Source organism: Toxorhynchites rutilus, chromosome 3 (genome assembly GCF_029784135.1).
Source record: "Toxorhynchites rutilus septentrionalis strain SRP chromosome 3, ASM2978413v1, whole genome shotgun sequence".
NCBI lineage: Eukaryota > Metazoa > Arthropoda > Insecta > Diptera > Culicidae > Toxorhynchites > Toxorhynchites rutilus.
In genome coordinates this window covers 146,537,167-146,559,263 of record NC_073746.1, presented here as the reverse complement: position 1 = coordinate 146,559,263, position 22,097 = coordinate 146,537,167, and the positions used below count along the sequence as shown (strand labels likewise).

The 22,097-nt window shown below is 38.9% G+C and overlaps 1 protein-coding gene across 1 annotated transcript; it reads right to left on the bottom strand.

The window, feature by feature from the left end:
• Nucleotides 1–4,925: 4,925 nt before the first annotated feature.
• On the bottom strand, nt 4,926–7,862 carry LOC129773556 (uncharacterized). The gene has a single exon (XM_055777169.1). The coding sequence runs from the start codon at nt 7,860–7,862 to the stop codon at nt 4,926–4,928; it is 2,937 nt and encodes a 978-aa protein (XP_055633144.1).
• Between the last annotated feature and the right edge of the window lie 14,235 nt (nt 7,863–22,097).

The following is a 22,097-nucleotide window of genomic DNA, read 5'->3' as shown; positions in this document are numbered from 1 at the left end:
TTGGCTATTGCGTGAGATAACACGCTCACCAAACTTGGTTTTCAATAAATCGGTTTTTAAATTCGCTGTATGGCTTGTGGCGCCATCCTATTGAAATCACGTGTGAGAGACTGATTTGGTTTTTCCTCAAATGATGCGCTAGTGGCAGCAATATTCTCGACACTACGGGAACCTTTTTGTCTCACTGGCACATCTCGCATTTTGTACTGTGCCTGTGGATTCAATTTTTTTCACTAGACGCTCAATTGTTGATCTGGCAGGACGATTATGACGACCATAAATTGGACGTAGCGCTCTTAAAGTTGAGGCCATTGACTCCGAATTTCGGCAGTAAACTTTAATAATCTCGACTCGTTGTTGGATCGTATATCTTTCCATTATGAAATGGCAAACCTTACTGAAGAGAAATGTCAAGAGAGCGGAAAAAAATATGACGTCGTTTGCTGTCTCTATCGTTCTACTTTTGTAGCGTCCCTATTGAAATTCCCGTCATATCCGACATAATGTATATGCCATCTAGATAATAAAAATAATGTGCGTAGTTCTTGAGATGCTTAGTACGCTATATACATATTAGAGTGCCAATGCACAATGGTCCAGGAGATGCATTTAAGGGGAAAATAGCATTTAGAGCTCGACAGTTATTCTCTAGACAAAAGCTGTCTTGGACAAAGTTGTTACGTATGATGAAGCGCTCATTTTTATGTTGTCAAAAATAGGGTGACCAACATTTTCGACGAAATAAGATATCTAACTTTCTTATCTCTATAGATAGAGATAAACATAGTTCGACAATGTTGTAGTTCCAGTTATTTAATACATTTTTGTAGATTAAATTTTTTTGTATCTCTTGAAATATCTACATACAAACTGTCTTCGAAAGATTTTTAGAACATACTGATACAAACATTTTGCGATGCAGAACTTGTCAATATCTCAATTTCACTCAAAATTATTGATATTTCTTCCCAAAAAATACGCTCTCTTCAATTTCTTGTCATTCTTTCTGAGGCAAACATAAACAAAGTTTATTTTCGGTATTTGAAAGAACATAGTTCACTCTACTTGATGTATGATTTAGAAAACTATGTTATTTTTTCGTGTTTGAGTAAATTAAAATTGAAATCATGAGTTTTTGGATAAAAAACCATCAATAACTTTGAGTAGGATTACGATATTAACAAGTTCTGAATCGCAAAATGTTGGTCTTGGTAAGCTCTAAAAGTCGTATGAAGACACTTTTGATGTAAAATTTGAAATATAAAAGTTAGAGCAAAAAAACCGTTTTTTCATGACCAACCTAATGCAAGTTAGGAAAAAAGCGCTAAATCTATTATATTAAAAGATAGAAAAATGATTTGTTCTACAAAGTTTTATTTAAATAATTGGGGCTACAACATTGTCGAACTATGTTTATATCTATCTATAAATATATCTATAAAGTTAGATTTTTTATTTCATCGACAGTTTTGGTCACCCTATTTTTGATAACACAAAAATGAGCGCTCTATGATATGTAACAACTTGACGAAGACAGTTTTTGCCTAAAGAATAAATATCTGCCACAAAGTTGTTTTTTAACTAAATTGCATTAGGGTAACCATGAACAAAACGTTTTTTTTTTACTCTAACTTTTATATTTAAAGTTTTACATCCAAATTGTCTTCGTACGACTTTTAGAGATTATCAATAGCAAAATTTTTCGATGCAGAATTTTTCAATATCTTAATACTGCTCAAAGTTCAAAGTTGATGGGGTTTCACCCAAAAACTCATGATTTCAATGATTTCAAAACAAAAAATAACATGATGGGGACCTGGCTCCGAATTTAGTTTGGTGAGTTTAGTTGGCAACCAAGGTTTTCCATCAACTTCATTAAAAAACACACACTATTTGAAAACATCACTTTATATTAACAAAGAACACTACAATTTCACATTTATTAAACTAAATACAATATTTGACTACACTTAATTTTTTGGACTCAATACATAGATAATGGCAACCTTTTGCCTTCGGTGGTCGGGATATATGAAAAATCTGATCTACCAAAAAAGCCTTCGCAATAATAACACTATCATATACCACCTCTATTCCAAGGCGCCTAGAAGTATATCCTAAGGTGGGCCAACTTGCTAAAACCACTCTTCAGCCATCTTGGAAGTCTACTGTGTTTTGTTTGTAAACAAAACACAATACGCTAGTGCCGAAGCTCGCTCGTGATCAGTCTGTCTCTTCCACGCTACAAGCAAATAATTCCCCTTCTGCTTTCTTCCGTACTGTTTTCATATACCGCTCCCCTTACCAACTTAGTGACGAAACGGCCTCACCTAGTACCATAGACCCGTCTTGCTCTATTCTTCCCCTCTATCTGTTTCACCCATTTCGCCCATGTTTGATTGCCTGCCTGCTGTTGTTTATTTAGTACACAGTAGACTCCTACAGGAAAACGATACAACGATGCGAGGGGTTCTTCCAGTTTCGTCTAGTAATAACAAACATCCTCCCCCACCCTGGAATTCTACGAATTTCTGAAATCAAACGAAAAACATTCCTCGCGAACAACATGTGGGTGACATCCTACAACATTAATTTTATTTTGATGTGGATTGAGCAAGTACATCATTATTCAGAAACGGCAAAACGCAAATTTTCTCTACAGGTCTTTTCAGCATTCCAGAAGCTGTCTTCAATGTTACGACTCGAATAACTCCATCAACTCCTGGGTGGACCTGATCTATACGACCCATTTTCCATTTCATTGGGGGGATGTTCTCATCTTTGATGACTACCAACTGTCCAATGCCTATTGGGACTGGTGGTTTCCACCTCTTATTTCTTCCCTGCAATTGTGCTAGGTACTCAGTTCGCCATCTCTTCCAGAAATCCTGCAAATTTTTTTGAATTGCTTGCCAATGTTTAAGTCTATTCATAGGAACCATTGTATAATCTGGATCGGGAAGTTGCTGCAGTGAGGAGCCAATCAAAAAGTGTCCTGGCGTCAGTGGTTCAAAATCATTCGGGTCATCTGACAAAGCTGTTATTGGTCGAGAATTAAGGCAAGCTTCAACCTGCACCAGTAACGTGTTCATATCCTCGAGGCTAACAATATTCGTACCCAGAATTCTTAAAAGGTGATATTTTGCAGAACGAACAGCAGCCTCCCAAATCCCTCCAAAATGAGGGGCACTAGGAGGATTAAAATGCCATCGTACTCCTTTCATGACACATTCCTTCGATATTTGATGGTTATGCTCCTTACTTTTCAGAAGCTTGAATAGATTTTGGAGTTGATTGCGGGCTTCTTTGAAATTGGTTCCATTATCTGAATAAATATCTGAGCTGTGACCTCTTCTCGCGAAAAACCTCCGTAGCGCTTGCAGGAATCGATCAGTGGATAGATCAGCGACAAGTTCTAAGTGCACGGCCTTTGTGCAGAGACATACAAATAGACATACGTAAGCCTTGACTGCTGTACGCCGAGGTCCTGGACGAACATAAACTGGTCCAAAATGATCGACACCGCTTCTCAAAAATGGTCGTGCTATTTTAACACTGGCCGCTGGAAGCTCTCCCATGAACTGTTGTATTGTAGTGGGTTTAACTCGAATACAACGTTGACATTGATGAACCACAATACGGGCTAAATTACGACCTCCCAACGGCCAATACTTGAGACGTACCGATGCTAACAGCAGTTGAGGTCCAGCATGAAGCAATTGTTTGTGAAAATGTTCAAAAATCATTCTAGTTAATGCATGTTTTGATGGTAGAACTACGGGATGTTTGGTTTCTTGGTTTTCCGATGAGTTTTCCAATCGTCCTCCAACACAGATTACATTTTCTTTTGAAATTCGAGGATTGTACCAGCGAAGTGGTGAACTTCGGGAAACTGGTTCCATTTTATTGAGAGTCTTCCATTCGTGCTCAAACTCCTCTCGTTGTATGTGACGGATCAAAATGAACTCAGCGTCCTTTAGTTCCCTAGCAGTAAGTGGGATAACTACATTCTTTTTATCAACCTTATGCCGTAATACCGCAAATAAACGCAACCAATATGCTGTACTTCTCAATAGACGACAGAAGTCCGAAAAATGTTTGATATACAAGCTACTGAAGGGCTCTCCTTGTTGAACTGCATTATGTGTCGTAGTTTGGCGAATTTCTATCTCAGCTTCTCGTGTCTGCAACAAGGATGTTTGATAAGGCCAGGAACCTTGCGTTTGCTTTAGTCAAGATGGTCCTTCCCACCAAAATCTGTTCATCAGCTGGTTTGGTGTTATTCTCCGGGAAATCAAATCTGCGGGGTTATCAGCTCCAGGAATATGTTGCCATAGTCGGTTTTCTGTAATCGCCTGTATCTTCGCTACTCGATTGGCGACAAACGTTACCCATGAAGTCGGCACTGCTTTAAGCCACTGCAACACACACGTGGAATCGGTCCAAAAATATACGTCTATTTCTTGTTTTATTGATTTCATAATTAGCTCCGACAATTGCGCTGCCATCAGTGCCCCACATAATTCCAGCCTTGGCAATGATTGGCACTTCAATGGTGCCACCTTGGATTTCGATGCTAGAAGAATCACTCGAACAGTTCCTGATGAATCACAACTCCTCACATATGCACATGCCCCTATGCCTTTTCAGAGGCATCCGAAAAAATATGCAATTCTGTCGAAATTGATTGCGGTATTATAACACATCGGTCGATCGAAATTTCATTGAGAATTGGTAGCTGTCTTTGAAATTCTTGCCATTCTCCTATCAATCTTGAAGGCAACGGATCATCCCAGTCGTATTTGTTCCCATTTCAATCTTCCAAACACCATAGACGCTGCATGAAAATTTTTGCCGTTGTAATAACAGCTCCAATCAACCCTAAAGGATCGAAAAGCCTGGCGATCATGGCCAATATCTTCCGTTTAGTTTAGTTCTTCCCTGATATCAACTGGAGGAATTTTAAATTGGAATTCCAATCCAGGTATCCAAATCAGTCCCAGTGTTCTCACAGCTGGATCAGGGTCAAGTTGAACCTCGGTAGTGGATAATGCTAGGTTTTCCGGAGGCACACCTTCTAAAACCTGTGGGCAATTGGAAGCCCACTTCCTCAACCTGAATCCACCTTTCTGCAATAAGGAATCGAGCTGGTTTCGCAATTCACTTCCCATATTTACGTTGTCAACACCTGCTATTATGTCATCCATGTAGACGTCTTGGATCAACGAATCAGCTGCTAGGGAAAATTCACTTCTTTCATTCTCAGCTAATTGTTTCAGGGTTCTCGTGGCCAGAAAAGGAGCTGGCTTAGTACCATAAGTTACAGTGGTTAATTCATAAACGTCAACCTCTTGCGATGGATCCGTTCGCCATAAAATACTTTGGAGCGGCACGTCTGTGGTATTCATGTTAATTTGACGGAACATTTTCTCTACATCTGCTACCAGCATAATCTGACGAGTTCGGCATCGTATAATTAAATTCCTCAAATCCTCCTGTATAACTGGGCCCACCATCAGCGAATCGTTCAAGGATATCCCTGTTCCTGTTTTACACGACGCATCGAATACTACCCGTAACTTGGTCGTAGTACTAGTTGCTTTGATTACTGGATGATGGGGCAGAAAATACCGTTTAACCTTATCAACGTTATCCATATCCACTTTCCGCATGTGTCCCAATCGCAGATATTCCTGCATAAAATCGTTGTATTGTAGACGCATAGCAGGATCATTCTGTAACCTTCGCTCCAAGGCTTGGAGCCGACGGAATGCAATGTCCCTTGACTCGCCCATCCTTTCCAGCACGTCTTCAATTTTAGGTAAAGAGACTGTATACCTGCCATTCCTCTCCCTTTTAACCGATTTTTTATACAGATCCTCACAACGCTGTTCCTCGGGGGAGTAATTAGTAGACTTTTCAACTTCCTCACAGGCCCAAAACCGATTCATCAATGCATCTAAGTCTATGGACGTAGCCGAGTTACAGGTAATTCGTGGACTAGCATTCTGTTTCCCAACGGTCTCCGTTACCACCCAGCCAAAAACTGATCGGGTTAACGAGGGTAATTCTGCACCCAAGTGGATTTCATTTCCATTTTTGAAGAATGTGAAGAAGTGTTGAATGCCCAAAATGATGTCTACTGACTTAGATTCCGTAAATGCTGGATCGGCCAAATCTAAGACTTTCGGAATTTTCCAGGTCATCAAAACCACATTTTTCGTCGGAAGATTTGCTGTAACTCTTGGGAGCAAAATAAAATCCATTTTGCATGTGTAATTCCCAAATCGTGAACGGACTGTCGCAGATACTGTGTGTTTTACCCGAGTGGTTTCTTGACCAATGCCACTGACAGCCACGTCAGCTTGTCTTCGCTTGCATTTCAAACGCTGATTCAGTCCTTCAGTCATAAAATTGCACTCTGACCCTGAATCTAGCAGTGCTCTGGCTGGAACTACGGTACCATTATCATCTTCCAGCAAAACGATAGCGGTAGCCAATAATACCGAGGACGCACAATACGATGCTGTGTTGGATGTCGATGCAGCGAGTACAGCCGACACTTCCTTGGGACTGGAGGATCGCGAAGATTCTCTTGATTTTACCGGTGAACCTTCAGCTGCGTTATTGCCTTGAGAGTTCTCTTCGCGAAAACAAACTAACGTGTGGTGCTTTCCCTTACAAACACGACAAACGAAACGGGATAAACAATCGACTGCCTGGTGACCTCTTTTGAAACAGTTACGACACAATGAATGACTGCGGAGAAGCCTATCACGAGTCGATATCGTCATGCGTCTAAACTGCGGACACTTATACAGAAGATGCATATCTGAACAAGCTACACAACGAAGCCCAGCTGTTTGCACTGCATTATAATTCGTTAGCGCAAGTGGTTGTCTTCTTCTCGGCGGTTGTGCTACCTCAACCCGGGCTCCTGTTCCCTTTGGTGGTAATGAGTCAAGTACCCGAATCCGTCGCTGCAAGAAATCAACCATGTCCTTGATGGTATCTTGGTCTTTGGATGCAGAATATTCCTCCCAGCCTCTTCTTGTAGCTGGGTCCAATCTGGAACCTAATATATCCAACAGCAACAAATCTTTATACTCTGCTGGTTCTACAAGTTGATCTAAGGTATGAATAGCACGCTCAAAATGTTCCAGTAATGCTTGTAATTCTGCGCCAGATTCTTCCACTAGAGTTGGCATTCTAAACAATGCCTGAATTTGTCTCCGTATCAACAGTTTGCTATCGTTGTATCTTTTCATCAGTGTTTCCCATGCTACCTGATAGTTCCCCCTAGTGATTGCGAGCGGATCTACAAGAGCCTTTGCCTCTCCTGCTAAACAACCTTTCAAGTAGTTGAATTTCTCAACTTCTAGTAAATCGGTCTTGTGGTGTATTAACAACAGATATAGGTCTCTGAAACTTAACCACTCATCAATATTGCCGTCAAGCGTTTGCAGTTTGATTTGTGGGAGACGAACATGTTCAATAGTCGATTGTTGTGTCACGTCCAGCCCTTGGGTAGTCGCATTCATACCAGACCCACACTCTAAGTCCTTAACCTTCTCTAGCAACATGGATTTCGCCTCATAATATCTATTACTAAAATCGGAACGTTGTCTAGAATAGGTATCATCTTCTGCGGTATAGTCGTCGTGCATTTCGATGTCTATTATGGCCTCATTAACCTTTTCCCACAATTCCTCAAGTTTTTCCAGCCGCACTGTAACTCGAGTCGCAATCGTTTCCTCATCCAGAGTGTCCAAAAAACGGCAGATATCGTTGAACATCTCTTGCAGGGACTTCAACCTCGTTTGCAGCGCCTTCAGAGAATTACTCCTTGTTGTTGGTGGCATTTTGAATACTCGTTTGTAGTTATGTATATAAATGAAACAGCTTATGTAGTACCAAAAGTAGAATCCAGCTCCGGCTGGACATATACTGTTCAAACTGACCTGACAAAAAATTGATGCTACTGAATTGCCAATAACAGTGTGCCGGTTAATTCTCGTGTTCACAAGCTGTTGCTACTTAATAGTGGTGTTTGTAATAACGAGATATGTGGGCCCCTCGTATTACAATGTACCACAAAATGAAAACAAATGTTGCGTGTTGCACCAATACAAGCGTTCGATGAGGAAAAGGTGAAATGTGTAGAACCAAACAAACTCCAGCTTCGACTGGACATATACTGTTTATAATATTTTACCTGGAGAAATATTAACGGTGCTGATGAATTCTTGTTGTGGCTCAGTGAACAATTCCGGTAATCAATAATGATATGACGAAAGAAGGTGATAAGTTGCAGTGTGTTTATCGGATCGTTTATTTTGGTTCCAGGGATAGTGACGTTGGGTATGTTTTGTTTACGTCTGCTATGATGCGCCGGCAGCTCAGCTCGAGGTTCGTTATGGTAGGATTATGAATAACAATAGAAAATGTGTAGATATGTGTATTTTCCCAGCAACGGCTGGACATAGACTATTGTGTAATTTACCTGGACTAACCAGGAAACCTTGCCTGGATTGTGTTGAAACGGGATGTTTAATGTTGAGGGTTGGTGGTGTGTGTGCTCAGATATTCTCAGTGCTCATAAACCAGTTTGTCCGTATATGGATGATGTCTATGTCTAATGTTGATCCTCAGCAATGTCGTTGTAGTAGTGATGATGTGGTCTTTTTTACTTCCAAATTATGTGTTCCAACATGCAAAAGTAAATAGTGGGTGTAGGAAACAGATAGCCCAACAACGGCTGGACATATATCTGTGGTTTTACCTGGACAAACCAGGGCAGATCGCCCGATTATGAATCTTCGCGATGGAAAGGTGAATAGGCCTTCGTGTTTTCACGATTGTTGGTATTGTAGTGGAGTAAATGAGCGATGATTCTTCCAATGGCGACCTGCTCTTTGAAATTCCAAGTTGAAGGCGATGAGATGTGTTCCCTTGGTTGCAATAATCCTTATCAATGATAATGTTTTCTTCCTATCCTTATGATCCGGTTCGAAGGACCAAAATATATGATGGGGAACTGGCTCCGAATTTAGTTTGGTGAGTTTAGTTGGCAACCAAGGTTTTCCATCAACTTCATTAAAAAACACACACTATTTGAAAACATCACTTTATATTAACAAAGAACACTACAATTTCACATTTATTAAACTAAATACAATATTTGACTACACTTAATTTTTTGGACTCAATACATAGATAATGGCAACCTCTTGCCTTCGGTGGTCGGGATATATGAAAAATCTGATCTACCAAAAAAGCCTTCGCAATAATACCACTATCATATATCACATCTATTCTTCCCCTCTATCTGTTTCACCCATTTCGCCCATGTTTGATTGTCTGCCTGCTGTTGTTTATTTAGTACACAGTAGACTCCTACAGGAAAACGATACAACGATGCGAGGGGTTCTTCCAGTTTCGTCTAGTAATAACAAACATAACATATCTTCGAAAATCACATATTATAGTATATAGAGTGAATTTTATTCTTTTAATTTCCGTCAACAAACAATGTTTGTGTTTGCCCCAGAAAGAATGGCAAGCAATTGAAGAGAGCGTATTTTTTTGGGAAGAAATATCAATAACTTTGAGTAAAGTTGAGATATAGACAAGTTCTGCATCAAAAAATTTTTGTACTAGTATGTTCTAAAAATCTAACACAGTTTGTATGTAGAATTTGAAATATAGTTAGAGTAAAAAAACTGTTTTCTTCATGGGGACCCAAACCCAACTTAGAGAAAAGGCGCTATATTGGTTATTTCAAGAGATAGCAAAAAACATTGTTCTACAAAGATGTCTTAAATATCTAGGACTACAACATTGTTCAGCTATGTTTACCTCTATCTATAAAGATAAGAAAGTTATATTTTTTATTTCATCGACAATTTTGATCACCCTATTTTTGATAACATAAAAATGAGCGCTTTATCATACGTAACAACTTTGTCGAAGACAGTTTTTGTCTAGAGAGTAACCGTCGAACTTTAAATGCTAATTTCCACTTAAATGCATCTCCTGGACCATTGTGCAATGTAAACATAGTGTTGATGATACACTATGCTATTCCATCGCACCGACTGCGAGACTGATTATTACGCTTGCGACTATTGTAAAGGCTTTTGATTCGTTTTATTCGAGAACATATTGGGGTACAAATTGAAAATCGAAAATCGAGCACATCGTGAAAATTGTCCAATTTCAAACGCTTATTGCTCAGCCATTTCATAATGGATTGATGAAATTTTTGCGTCAATCGATTCCGGTACTCCATAACAATTTTTTATATTGAAGAAAATAATATATGTCATGAAACTAACTATCGAACAATTGAAAAATCTTAACCCCTATCCTAACAGAAATACCCACTTCTGATTGGTCGAAATTGACGACATATGCGGCGGTTCCCTAACAGAGACATCATAACCAAGCTGCCTGGGGTAAATAGGCATTGCAAATACATGAAAGAAGGGGAATCTTTTGTTCCTACCGGAATGTGTTCCTTAACAAAGACATCAAAACTAAGCTGCCTAGGGGAAATCGGCATTACAAAAAGACGGGTGGGTAATGTCGGGGACATAACCGGAGTGACGTAGGAGGGGACAGCTTTTGTTAAATATATATTTTAAATATATTGTTTTATTTTCTTCTCCTACGTGAATACCTACCTATCTACCTGAAAAATGGATTAGTTTACTGTTTACTCTTTATGAATATGTAGAGGGTTGAAAAGAACCTTTGGTGTTGTGTTTTTGTTATCACTCGATATTCCCATCTTGTTCGGTTAAACCTTCCTGTTTAGCTATTGCGTTTGCCACTCGCCACAGCTTTCACAGTTGGAAAATTTCTTCGTATCCAGCTTGTGACATATTGTTCAGTAAATTACATTTAATGCGACGTGCCGGAGAAGCACTTTGCCACTCACCGAACCGAAGCTGCTCTGTTCTTGAGGCGGGTTTTCTGATTGTCGTGAGTAGCTTTGCAAGCCAACTCGAGCACTCCGACGACCGAAACTCTATAATCGCTGTTAGGTATACTGGTGCTCCGGCACCAATCCGTTCGGCCTAGTTACCCTTGCGGAGCAATCAGTGAATGCGACCAACAGAGAACTGGAGACCTGCACGGTTCGAGTGAGACTTTACCTTTCCCTTAACTTGTCCTCCTTTGTTACGTCCACGATGCCGATGCCGTACAACCACACGGGTTTACGGTTTGAAAGAAAATAAGATATTTTTTTGGGGTCCACGTGTTTTATACTCTAGCGGTACACACTCACAGGATAGAGACAAATCGGCAGACTCAGCCAGAGGGGCGAGTCCAACGAGACGAACGAATGAGCGTTAAAAGGGAGCGATGGCAAAAAAATACATTCATTACGATTTGTTCGCTCGTTGGATTCACATGCAGGCTAAAAAGGGTCCTTTTAAGGATCACAAAATTATCTTCAATCTAAAGAGTTTATTGTTTTGTTGTCACTCGATATCCCCATCTTGTTCGGCTAAACCTTTCTGTTTAGCGATTGCATTTGCCACTCGCCTCAGCTTTAACAGTTGGAAAATTTCTTCCCATCCAGCTTGTGACATATTTTACAGTAAATTACATTCAATGCAACGTACCGAAGCGCCACTCAGTGTCGCATAGGAGGCGATTTTAACCTGTAATTGAACATTTGCGATGACAGTGGTACAGTGTCGACTTTCAATGTGCGGTCATAATTTGGATCTCTATGTTTATAAAAATGTCCAACTAAATAGGTCGCATTACATGTCCGTCCAATTAGCTAAATGTCGAACTAATTGTAAATTACTGTACTTTCAATCTGGAAACAATTTAAGAGTTGGTGAAAATTGAATAATCTTGAAAGTCCCCAACTATCAATAAGCTCAGAACTACTGCCAAATTCACATACTCATCAGATCCTGGCAAACAAATTATGAAAACATCAATTTGTGTTTTATTATTATTTTGGATAATGTTTTAGAACGCATTGAACTTTATTTCCTAAACTCTTTTTTTGGAAGGTCTAATGGCCCTGAAAAGCGCCTTGTTTTATGGAATGGTTCCAATTTAGAAAACTTAGTACTCGTGGTTTTGAAAAAAAAACCATTTCGAACGCCCTCGATGCCGCCTTGTTCTGGATTTGCCACCAAAGCAGATTGTAAAAAGAACAAACTTTTTTCTTCTGCTACCTGCTGCCGTTTTGCGATTGCGTTTGCCACTCGCCACTCGCTGCAACTGCCTGTTGTCTTGATGTCCACCGAACCGAATGTGTTCTGTTCTGAATGCGGTTTTTCTTATCGTCGCGAGCAGCTTTACCAGCCAACTCGATCACTTCGGCGGCCGAAACTATATAACGGCAGCTAGGTGGACTGGTGCACTGGTACTAACGCGCTCGGCCTAGCTACCCTTGCGGGGAACTCCATATCAACACGGTTCGAGCGGGATTTTGCCTTTCCCTTCACTTTTCCTCCTTTACCATGTCCAGACATGGGTGCTTGGGTTGGTTTGTTGATGTGTTGTGATGCGAACCGATGTGGTGTACGGTTTGAATGAGAATGATCGTTACGGCAGCGGAGCGGGGATTTTTAAGCTGACTGGCTGGCTCGAGAATTACGCATGTGTGAGACTGCGACCAATGTTTCGTTCATTTTTTTCTTTTTCCTTTCCAATCGTGCTTCATTCTATTTCGCTGCTGCTCTGGTTGCCCGTTTTGGTCGGTACGATTTGAGGAGCACAAAATGGGCACATAGTGAATTTTGAGAATGCTTGATATTTCACAATTATTCAATTATTTATCTCAAGAAAAATGAAATGTTATTCATTATGATAGATGCGTAGATATATTTCTATCAATTGATGCAAAAACCTTTGCGATCTATTGAGAAATGCTCGAGTTATAAGCGTTCCAAATCTTGCATTTTTTCCTACTTGTTCAGTGCCTAGATTTCCATTTCACCCCCTATATCTTCCGGTTAGACGTAGTCCTACGTCAATATATGAAAGTAGGGGGAACTTTTGTTCCTATCGAAATGTGTTCCCTAACAGAGACATCAAACCAAGGTGCCTAGGGGAAATCGGCATTGCAAATATATGCAAGTCGGGGGCATTTTTATTTTGCAAGTAAGGTGAGTGATATGATTAATTCTAGCAAATAAAATTTAAATTTGGAACTTCAATGTTGATTGCTTCGTGAAATTTCATATCAATTACCGATCGTGTATTGTGAAAAAATTAGCACAAGTGTAAGTGTAAAATTGTATATGGTAGCAGTTGTGTTAAAAATGACTTGATATATGAAACGATTTTTTTTTCAATTTTCATAAATAAAAACCAAGGTGTGTTCCCGCTCGAGAACGGGTCGTTTGATTTAAGATGTCTGTTTCGTTGTGTTCATTTTCACTCAAGGAAAGTTTATACGGCGAGAAAAATTGGAAAAGTGAAGAAATATTAGAAAAAGTGATTTTCCATATGCTCTACATATAGTAATAGTTGTTGTTAGTCCAATTAAAATTCGCATTGGGTTGAATAAATACTCAGAAAGTAAAAACTATAAAAGTAAATTACCTTTTCCATTTCAAATATGTTTTCTCTATATTAAAGTAACATGTTTTTACTGATGAGAAAAATTGATAATTGTGTTCGGTATTGATAATATTCTTATAATACATTGGTGAGTTTTTTTTGTTCCTTTTGTTCGTCCATACATAACACAGGAGGCATCTCGTCTAGGAGGTGGTTTTCATCATATTTCGTTCCACTTCGGTATCTTTTATCTGATACGCACCATCCAACGACTGATTACCATCCTTCTGTCATCATCACTCGGTCAACACTGGTGTAGTGAACAAACAATACTCAACAACCAAACAATACGGCCCTTCTCATAGCCACCAAATCATTATCAAAGAGTTCAACAATGTAATTCTTCAAACATATCCAAAATCAACAGATAGCCTAACGGAATCCTACGTCAACTATGCGGTCGTGTCTCGGACACAACCCTCCTGTGACTTTTCTAGTTAGAAATAAATCGAGATGAAATTTGTTCACTTTTTCTAGAAAAAATCGTTTTTTTGTTCCTCTTTGTTTTGTAAAATTGCATGCCTTTTCGTCAAAGTTGAGTTAATTTACGTAAGATAGTGTACTTCACTTCTATTTTGTATGAAAATGTCAAAAAATACATTTTTCAGTGATTTCAGGACGATTCTTTTAATTTGAAAAAAAGGAGAAAAATGGGGTGCCAAATTTATACCCAGGTATCTCGGGTACTCGAATTAGAGTTGTTTCACTTCTATACTCATAGCTCCGAGCCAGATCAAGATTTTTTAAATCTATTTGCGGGTAAATGTCCGCAATAGATCCCTTCATAAGCTGACGTAATATGAAGAAATTCCGAGCATTGGTCAAGAGCTATGTCCAAAAAAACAAAATGGGGTACCGAATTTGTACCAGTTCCTCTATGACATATAAGATAATAAAAAAATGTGCGTAGATCTTGAGATGCTTAGCACGCTATATTCACATATACCTATTAACTAAGAATAGCTAATAAATTCGTTTAACTATATATACCGTCGATGGGTAAGAATGGGTCTAAAAAGGTACTTATTGTAGAATAACTTTCGTAAATTAGAATAAAACGCAATTTCTATTACGTAGATATGTTCTCTAATGATCAACTTACGAGTGTTCAGGGAATTGTTGAATAATAACAATTTTTCACTGAACTGCAATTAAATAAAAGTTGACCCAATCTCACCCCTTATAAGAGGTGGCAATGGGTCAAGGTAGTGGATATTACTTTCCATTAGGATTTATGTTTAGAAATCAACTTCTCAATAATTTCAAGATAATTTGACAACATGTAAGTGTCTTCAATGATTATTCAAGTTACAAAAATAGTGTAGAAATGCGATGGAAATGTTTATATACAGTGAGTCAAATCCGTAATCGTATTCCACCATGCAGAACTCTTTTCCCTTTTTTTGAAAGTTGAAAACAAGCTTTCGGAACATTATATTTAGATAAAGTTATACTGTCATATGAGAGTTAAAAAGTTTGCTATCTGTTTTCAGAATAATGGTTTTTATATCTCTGAAAATGGCGAATGTATGTGCTAATGTATGAAAATTGACTCAAACTCATAATCGTACGCTGGTTGAAATCTCTACTCGATTTCGAAGGCGTTGGCCAATTTCTGAATTCCATCATTAGTATGGTATCTCTTGTTCATTGCAACTATCTTTAGCTGTCTTTGGCCTTATCTACGAGTTTTTTGGTGTATTCGAAAGAAATATTTATCAGTTTTTTCATCAAGTGGTTTTTATCGTTATTTTAAGAAATTTCATGGTTTCTAAATATCCTGCACATATAACTTCTTCAGTTCTATACTGGGATTGATGTCAGAAGGTTATGGAGGGATATCAATAACTTTTGAGTAATTGTAATGTAAGCATGTGCAAACTTTATATGTCTTTAGCTCTGGGTCATTGTCTTAGCAAAACTTGAATCCTCGATTCCATCACATTTTGCCTTTGCAACGCCTTCGAAATCAAGTAGAGATTTCAACCAGCGTACGATTATGAATTTGAGTCAATGTTCATACATTGGCACATACATTCGCCATTTTCCGAGATATAAAAACCATTATTCTGAAAACAGATAGCAAACCTTTTTACTCTCATTTGACACTATAACATTAAATATCTAAATAGAATGTTCCGAAAGAATGTTTTCGACTTTCAAAAGAAGGGATAAGACATCTGCATTGTGGAGTACGATTACGGATTTGAGTCACTGTATGAAGATTTTTCTTAAATCTGCCGTCGACGATGTCTTCTGTCGTGATCTGAAGCCGGGGCTTCGGGTTCGATTCCCGTTTCGGCTCAGACATTCTTTCGACAAAGGTCGGTGAACACTGTCTAGGGTGTGATGGGAAGAGCAAATGACCATTGCCGGTCTCCAAGATAAGCTACAAAAACCCGTAAACAGCGAATTGATGTCGCTATAAGCGTCTTTGCCCAGTTCAGGTGATACTCGGGACGTATCAGGTATCACAGTATCACGATGGTCCTCCTACGAGATATTGCGGTTGGTCGCAAGCCTTGCAAGCCGCACCGCAAAAAAACACCAAGCAATGTATGATACACAAGACATTGTGAGTCAGGCCATGTTGTAAAAACATTGAGCCAAAATAAATAAATAGTCATTTCAGTGTATCGCTCTCATTAACTATCTCTCTTTTCTAATTGAGGAATTCCTCAAAAATGTCCTTATTTTTTTGTGAACTTGGAACATGTGAGATGCTTTTTAGTAGTGACTTAACAGTAATCCGATAAATGCTCTTTTGATTGTTCTAAAGGCTTTCAATTAGCGGCTTCAGCAATCCTTATGGATTGCTGGCTTCTGCAAAGTTATCGCTAAGGAAATGTTTTTCTCCTTATACGTGCGAAGAATTTGCGAATTTGAAATTTTGGTCCTTCATAGGTCCGAAAAAAGTCAAGTGTTGATTTTGGACAATTACTACTAATTGTGAGTGTGTTGGTGTATTTTTTCATGTACATTGCAACTTAGTTGTATATGTGCAATTTTGTGCTTGACCCATTCTCACCCCCTTCTTCTTCTTGGATGGCACTAACGTTCCAGTGGAACTTTTGCCTTCTCAACATAGCATTACTACTAGCGTCATTATTATTAGAAGTACATGGTAGAGATTTCTATGTCGAATAACACGCCTTGAATGTGCTCTAGAGTGGCAAGCTCTAGAATACGCGTGGCCACAGTGTAATAATTTCATTTTAGTTTATAGTTTTATTTTACATCGCTGTTCTTACGCGGTTTATTTTTACGCGGATCTCGAAATTTATGCGGCTTTTGTTTACGCGGATTTCGGAATTTACGCGGCACGTATCAACCGCGAAAAAAATCAATATGCCAATTGATGTGACTTTTCATCAAATAAGTTTGTATTGTATCACTGATTAGTAGCTGAGAAATAAAAGGAGATACAGATATCATGATTGTAGCAAGAGGCAATCTGGCGTAGTGGTAACATCCATACCTCTTCTTCCAAAAATAGAAGTAAAAGTGACGAACCAGTCGAAATGTGTTGAAAGTCACTATAACAGAGAGAAAAAAAATGATTGTAGCATGCAAAAAATATCAGTAAATCCATTGTTAGAATACGAGGGTCACTATTTATGTTTCGGGAATAGGAACAAAAACAAATAGTTAAGCTGCGAAAATATTTTTATTGTTTTTCAAAGTACTCGCCACGATGATCGATACACTTTTGCGCTTAAACCAATTTTCAAAGCATTTATTCCAATCGACACGAACCTTTTTTTTGAGCGATTGTCAAATTATGTGGGATCCAACGTGAACATAATTTTCACACAACTAAGTGTTCATGTAAAATCGCATATATGCTGGTGGAACTAATGCTTAGGGATGCCTCAATCTCACAATAGGTTACATGACGATCTTGCTTAATCATTTCGTGCACAGCATCGATGTTTTCTGGCACTACAGTCGATTTTGGACGACCTTCACGAAACTCGTCGGACAGCGAACTACGACCACGATTGAATTCACTATACCAGCGATACACAGTGGTCTTTGATGGAGCTTCATCGCCAAAAGCCAAATTAAGTTGATTGACGCACTCTTGTTGTGATAATCCACGTCGAAAGTCGTAAAAAATCATCGCACGAAAATGTTCACGATTCAGTTCCATTTTTTAGCCGAGACCAAACTTTCAACTAAATATAAAATAAACAAATAGCGTCCGTATGACAAAATGTTCTGAGTACGTATATCTTTAAAAATGTCAAACTTTACGATGGAACCGTCAGATGGACTCACATGACATCAGTGTTGCAAATTCCCGAAATATAAATAGTGACCCTCGTATGGATTGCATTTGAAACTACGCGGTTTTTTTACGCGGATTTCGGAATTTACACGTTTTTTTACGCGTATTTCCGAATTTACGCGGTTTATTGTTTATGCGGAACATATCCCCCGCGTAAAAAGCGACTCCAGTATATTTAACATTATAGTAGTTCTGTAGAATGCTGGGCATGAGATTTTTCTGGGGTGTTATTCAATGGCTATCTATACATCAAACTTTTAAGAATTATTAAATAATAACTATTTGTACTACAGTTAAGTATTATGCATTGGAAGTAGGGAAAATATGTGTCCTATTAAACTGCTCACAGCTTTCAAAAATATTCGCAATATTTGTCAAGGTATTACTAATAGTAACTTTCTTCGTGTTAACTTATTCCCATTCACGTCATCTGAAATTAAAATCAGCACAGTATTTTTCAGTTATTGTTTTTAAATTTTACAGCAGCTTTCATGGGAAAATTAATTTACATTTAGTATTTTCCAAGTCCATGCGACAAAAAATCCATGGAATACCAGATCACCTACGCTCCAATGTTATTCCGTCGATATTTTCGGAAAAATATGGGAAAGTTGGATCTGATAAAATGTTCTTTACTGACGGTTCATACATAAACGGGTCCACTGGCTTCGGCATCTTTAATGAAAATTCCAGTGCCTCTTTCAAACTCAAAGATCCTTGTTCCGTGTATGTCGCAGAAATGGGTGCCATATACTATGCTCTAGGGATCATTGAAACACTGCCCATCGACCATTATTTTATTTTTTCAGACAGTCTCAGCTCAATAGAGGCAATCCGCTCAATGAAAGTTGATAAACGCTCATCTTATTTCCTTACAAGAATAAGACATCTATTGAGTGTTTTGGTCGAAAAATTATTCAAGATTACCTTAGCATGGGTTCCCTCTCATTGCTCGATTCCGGGGAATGAGAAAGCGGACTCGCTAGCTAAGGTGGGCGCATCAGAAGGCACACTTTTTGAAAGGCAAATTGCCTATAATGAATTTTTTCATATTCCTCGTCAGGACACACTCGTTAATTGGCAGCGCATGTGGAGTGAAGATGAGTTCGGTCGTTGGTTACACACGATTATCCCTAAGGTTTCGACGAAAGCTTGGTTTAAGGGATTGAATGTAGGTCGTGATTTCATTCGCGTGATATCTCGGCTCATGTCCAATCACTACAACCTAAACGCGCATCTCTATCGCATTGGGCTCGCAGCAAACAATCTTTGTGATTGTGGCGATGGCTACCACGACATCGAGCATGTTGTCTGGTCGTGTATCCGGTTCCATGCTGCTCGCTCTCAGCTCTCTAGAGCACTGAGAGCAAAAGGCAGACAATCGGATATCCCCGTCCGGGATATCTTAGGTAGCCGTGATCCTGATCTTCTGCTTCATCTATACCTGTTCCTCAGAAACGCCGATGTCAACGTATAATGATGTTTCCTTCGTTGTGTCCCCGTTTCATATCCCTCTTATCCAATGATAAACTTTTACTTAGTCGCGGCAATACATACACACACTCTTTACAGATACACGGGCCAAAGGTTGTGCAGTCCACTGATGATTCAACAAGAGCCAAAGGTTGTACCGCTCATGACACGAGCTGATGATTGCGCCGGCTAGTGACCATTCTATCCTGGATTCCTCGAGTCGAGAAAGACGCACCACGCTAGATTTTTTTTTTTTTTATCTGTATTATAGTGATTTTCAACTCATTTGGCTGGTTCGTCACTTTTTACTTCCATTTTTGGAAGAATGTCGGGAGTGAGAATTGAGAGAACTCGTGAGAACTCGTGACCTTTAGCGTGAGAGGCATGGATGTTACCACTACGCCAGATCGCATCCACACCACGCTAGATATGGGGTACAGACTAGGGGGGCGTTGCTGATTAATGGTCAGCTGCATCCCAATAGGAAGTATCTCGTGTCGGGTACACGTACAGAGCATTGGAGACAGCAACATCCCAATTACGAGAACACTTGTAATACTAACCTCGAGCCGACCGCGAGTAATCGGTTACATATTACTAACATAGATAATAAGAAAAACTGTCAAAATATTGAACTCCGGCCCCATCAGGCTAACGCCATATAAAGCCTTGATAAAAATTTATATGTTGGAAAAAAAAACGTATTTTCCAACATGCCTGTTTTATTGATCTAACTGTGTCACTACCGAAAGCAATTTCACGATATAATTTCTCAACCTGAAGTCCTGGCGAAATTGATGCCCGGAAACCATTAGTATCGGCATAGAAATTTCATCAACCAGTTTGTGTACAGACACTCAGCATTTGAAACGGGTTGCAACCAATCCCGCTGCATTCCTTCATCCCAGTCATGCCTTTGGACACAAATTCCACAACTGTGGTTTGATAATGGAAATTGATAATGGAAATAGGAATTGAGGAGCGAGCAAATAAACTATGCCTCGTGTGCCCTTACGGGTTTCATGCTTCCGGAAGTGCCAACTAAATTTATGACAGGCAGTGGAACCATGCAGCAGGAAGCCGTGTTCATTTTATTTAAATTTTAAAATAGAGCAACGCTGGCGATGAGTATAACTAAACAAAATGTTTACCTAACGATGTATTTTATAGCGGTTCGTCATCCATCGGGTGATTTTTTATCATAAATCCGGGTTTTCGCTTAAAATAAGTGGATCGGTGTTTATGACAAATTGCAAACTGTTTCCAGCAAAGTGGGTATCATATAGTGTTATCATATCCAACACTCGCGGATTCGATAATAATTTTAAAATTTTGAGTCTTTTTAAGTTCAATTTCAGCTACTCGCTATTCAATTGACAATGGGAGGAAATCTGTAAGAAAATTTACAGTCCTATAGTTTGTAGCCATTTTGGAAGCACTCCTACATTCATTCATGTTTGGTCAACAGGTTAAATATTCACCCTAATGGCAAAAAGAAATCAACTAGCCCTACACATATCTACACTCTACGAAAACTACATATATTTATATAACGAGAAACATTGAAGTCAAACACATCATAGCATCTTTGAAGATTCGGCGCATTTGTCACATAGGCTCGTTACATCCGTAATTGGTTAGTGAGGGACCAACAGGGTCCAACAATTCCAAGTGTATTTGACCGGAGCCGAAGAACTTTACTAAACTGGTAGTCGTCGAACGCTTGGATATGAAGTCACGCTGGTACTCCGAAATGCAATGGGAATAATTAACTCTGAATCCAAAACAATAATCATTTTGTTATGTATTTCCATAGGTTGAAACCTGTTTGTATGGAAAACTTCGTTACAGAATAATGATCTTTTTTTCATTTTAAAAACAATTTGAGACGCCTACTTTCAACAGATAGAAAAAAGTCTCAAGAGACCATTTCAGTTGAATACTGTAGCCATCGAATCCCAATGCTGTTTGTTACCGCGGTGCAAAAAAGTATCGTTTGGCTCTCTTCTGGCTTCGATAGGATTTTCTAGGATAGTGTTCTGATAGGAACAAGTGCACAAATTGTAACAAATGAAATTTATACAGCGCATGATATGTATTTCAAAATTTTGTTCTACTTAATGTTTTGACACTGTATAACTTGTATTACATAAAATAAATAATATTTTACTTTCTATTGAATGTGTATAGTGAAAATAAAAATTCTTTCGTCTCGGTAACTCTTAGTGACTAAACGTAAACAATAAACTTGTAGAGAATTTTATGGAATTTTCGGAGACGAATATTATCAGAACAAAAGCTCGAGAAATTTTAATTTTTCTTTTGCGCGAATATCGCGAATAAACATCGAAAAAACTTACGTTTCAGCAAAACAAGAATATGCAGTTGCTATGAATCACCTAATTATTCACATTTTTTTTTATCCAAAATATATATTTTTATTAAGGCTCATATGGCGTCAGCCTAACGGGGCCGGGAGTTCAATATTTTGACAATGTTTGCTTACAACTATGTTAGTAATATGTAACCGATTACTCGCGGTTGGCTCGAGGTTAGTATTACAAGTGTTCTCGTAATTGGGATGTTGCAGTCTTCAGTGCTCTGTACGTGTACCCGACATGGGATACTTCCTATTGGGATGCAGCTGACCATTAATCAGCAACGCCCCCTAGTCTGTACCCCATATCTAGCGTGGTGCGTCTTCTCGACTCGAGGAATCCAGGATAGAATGGTC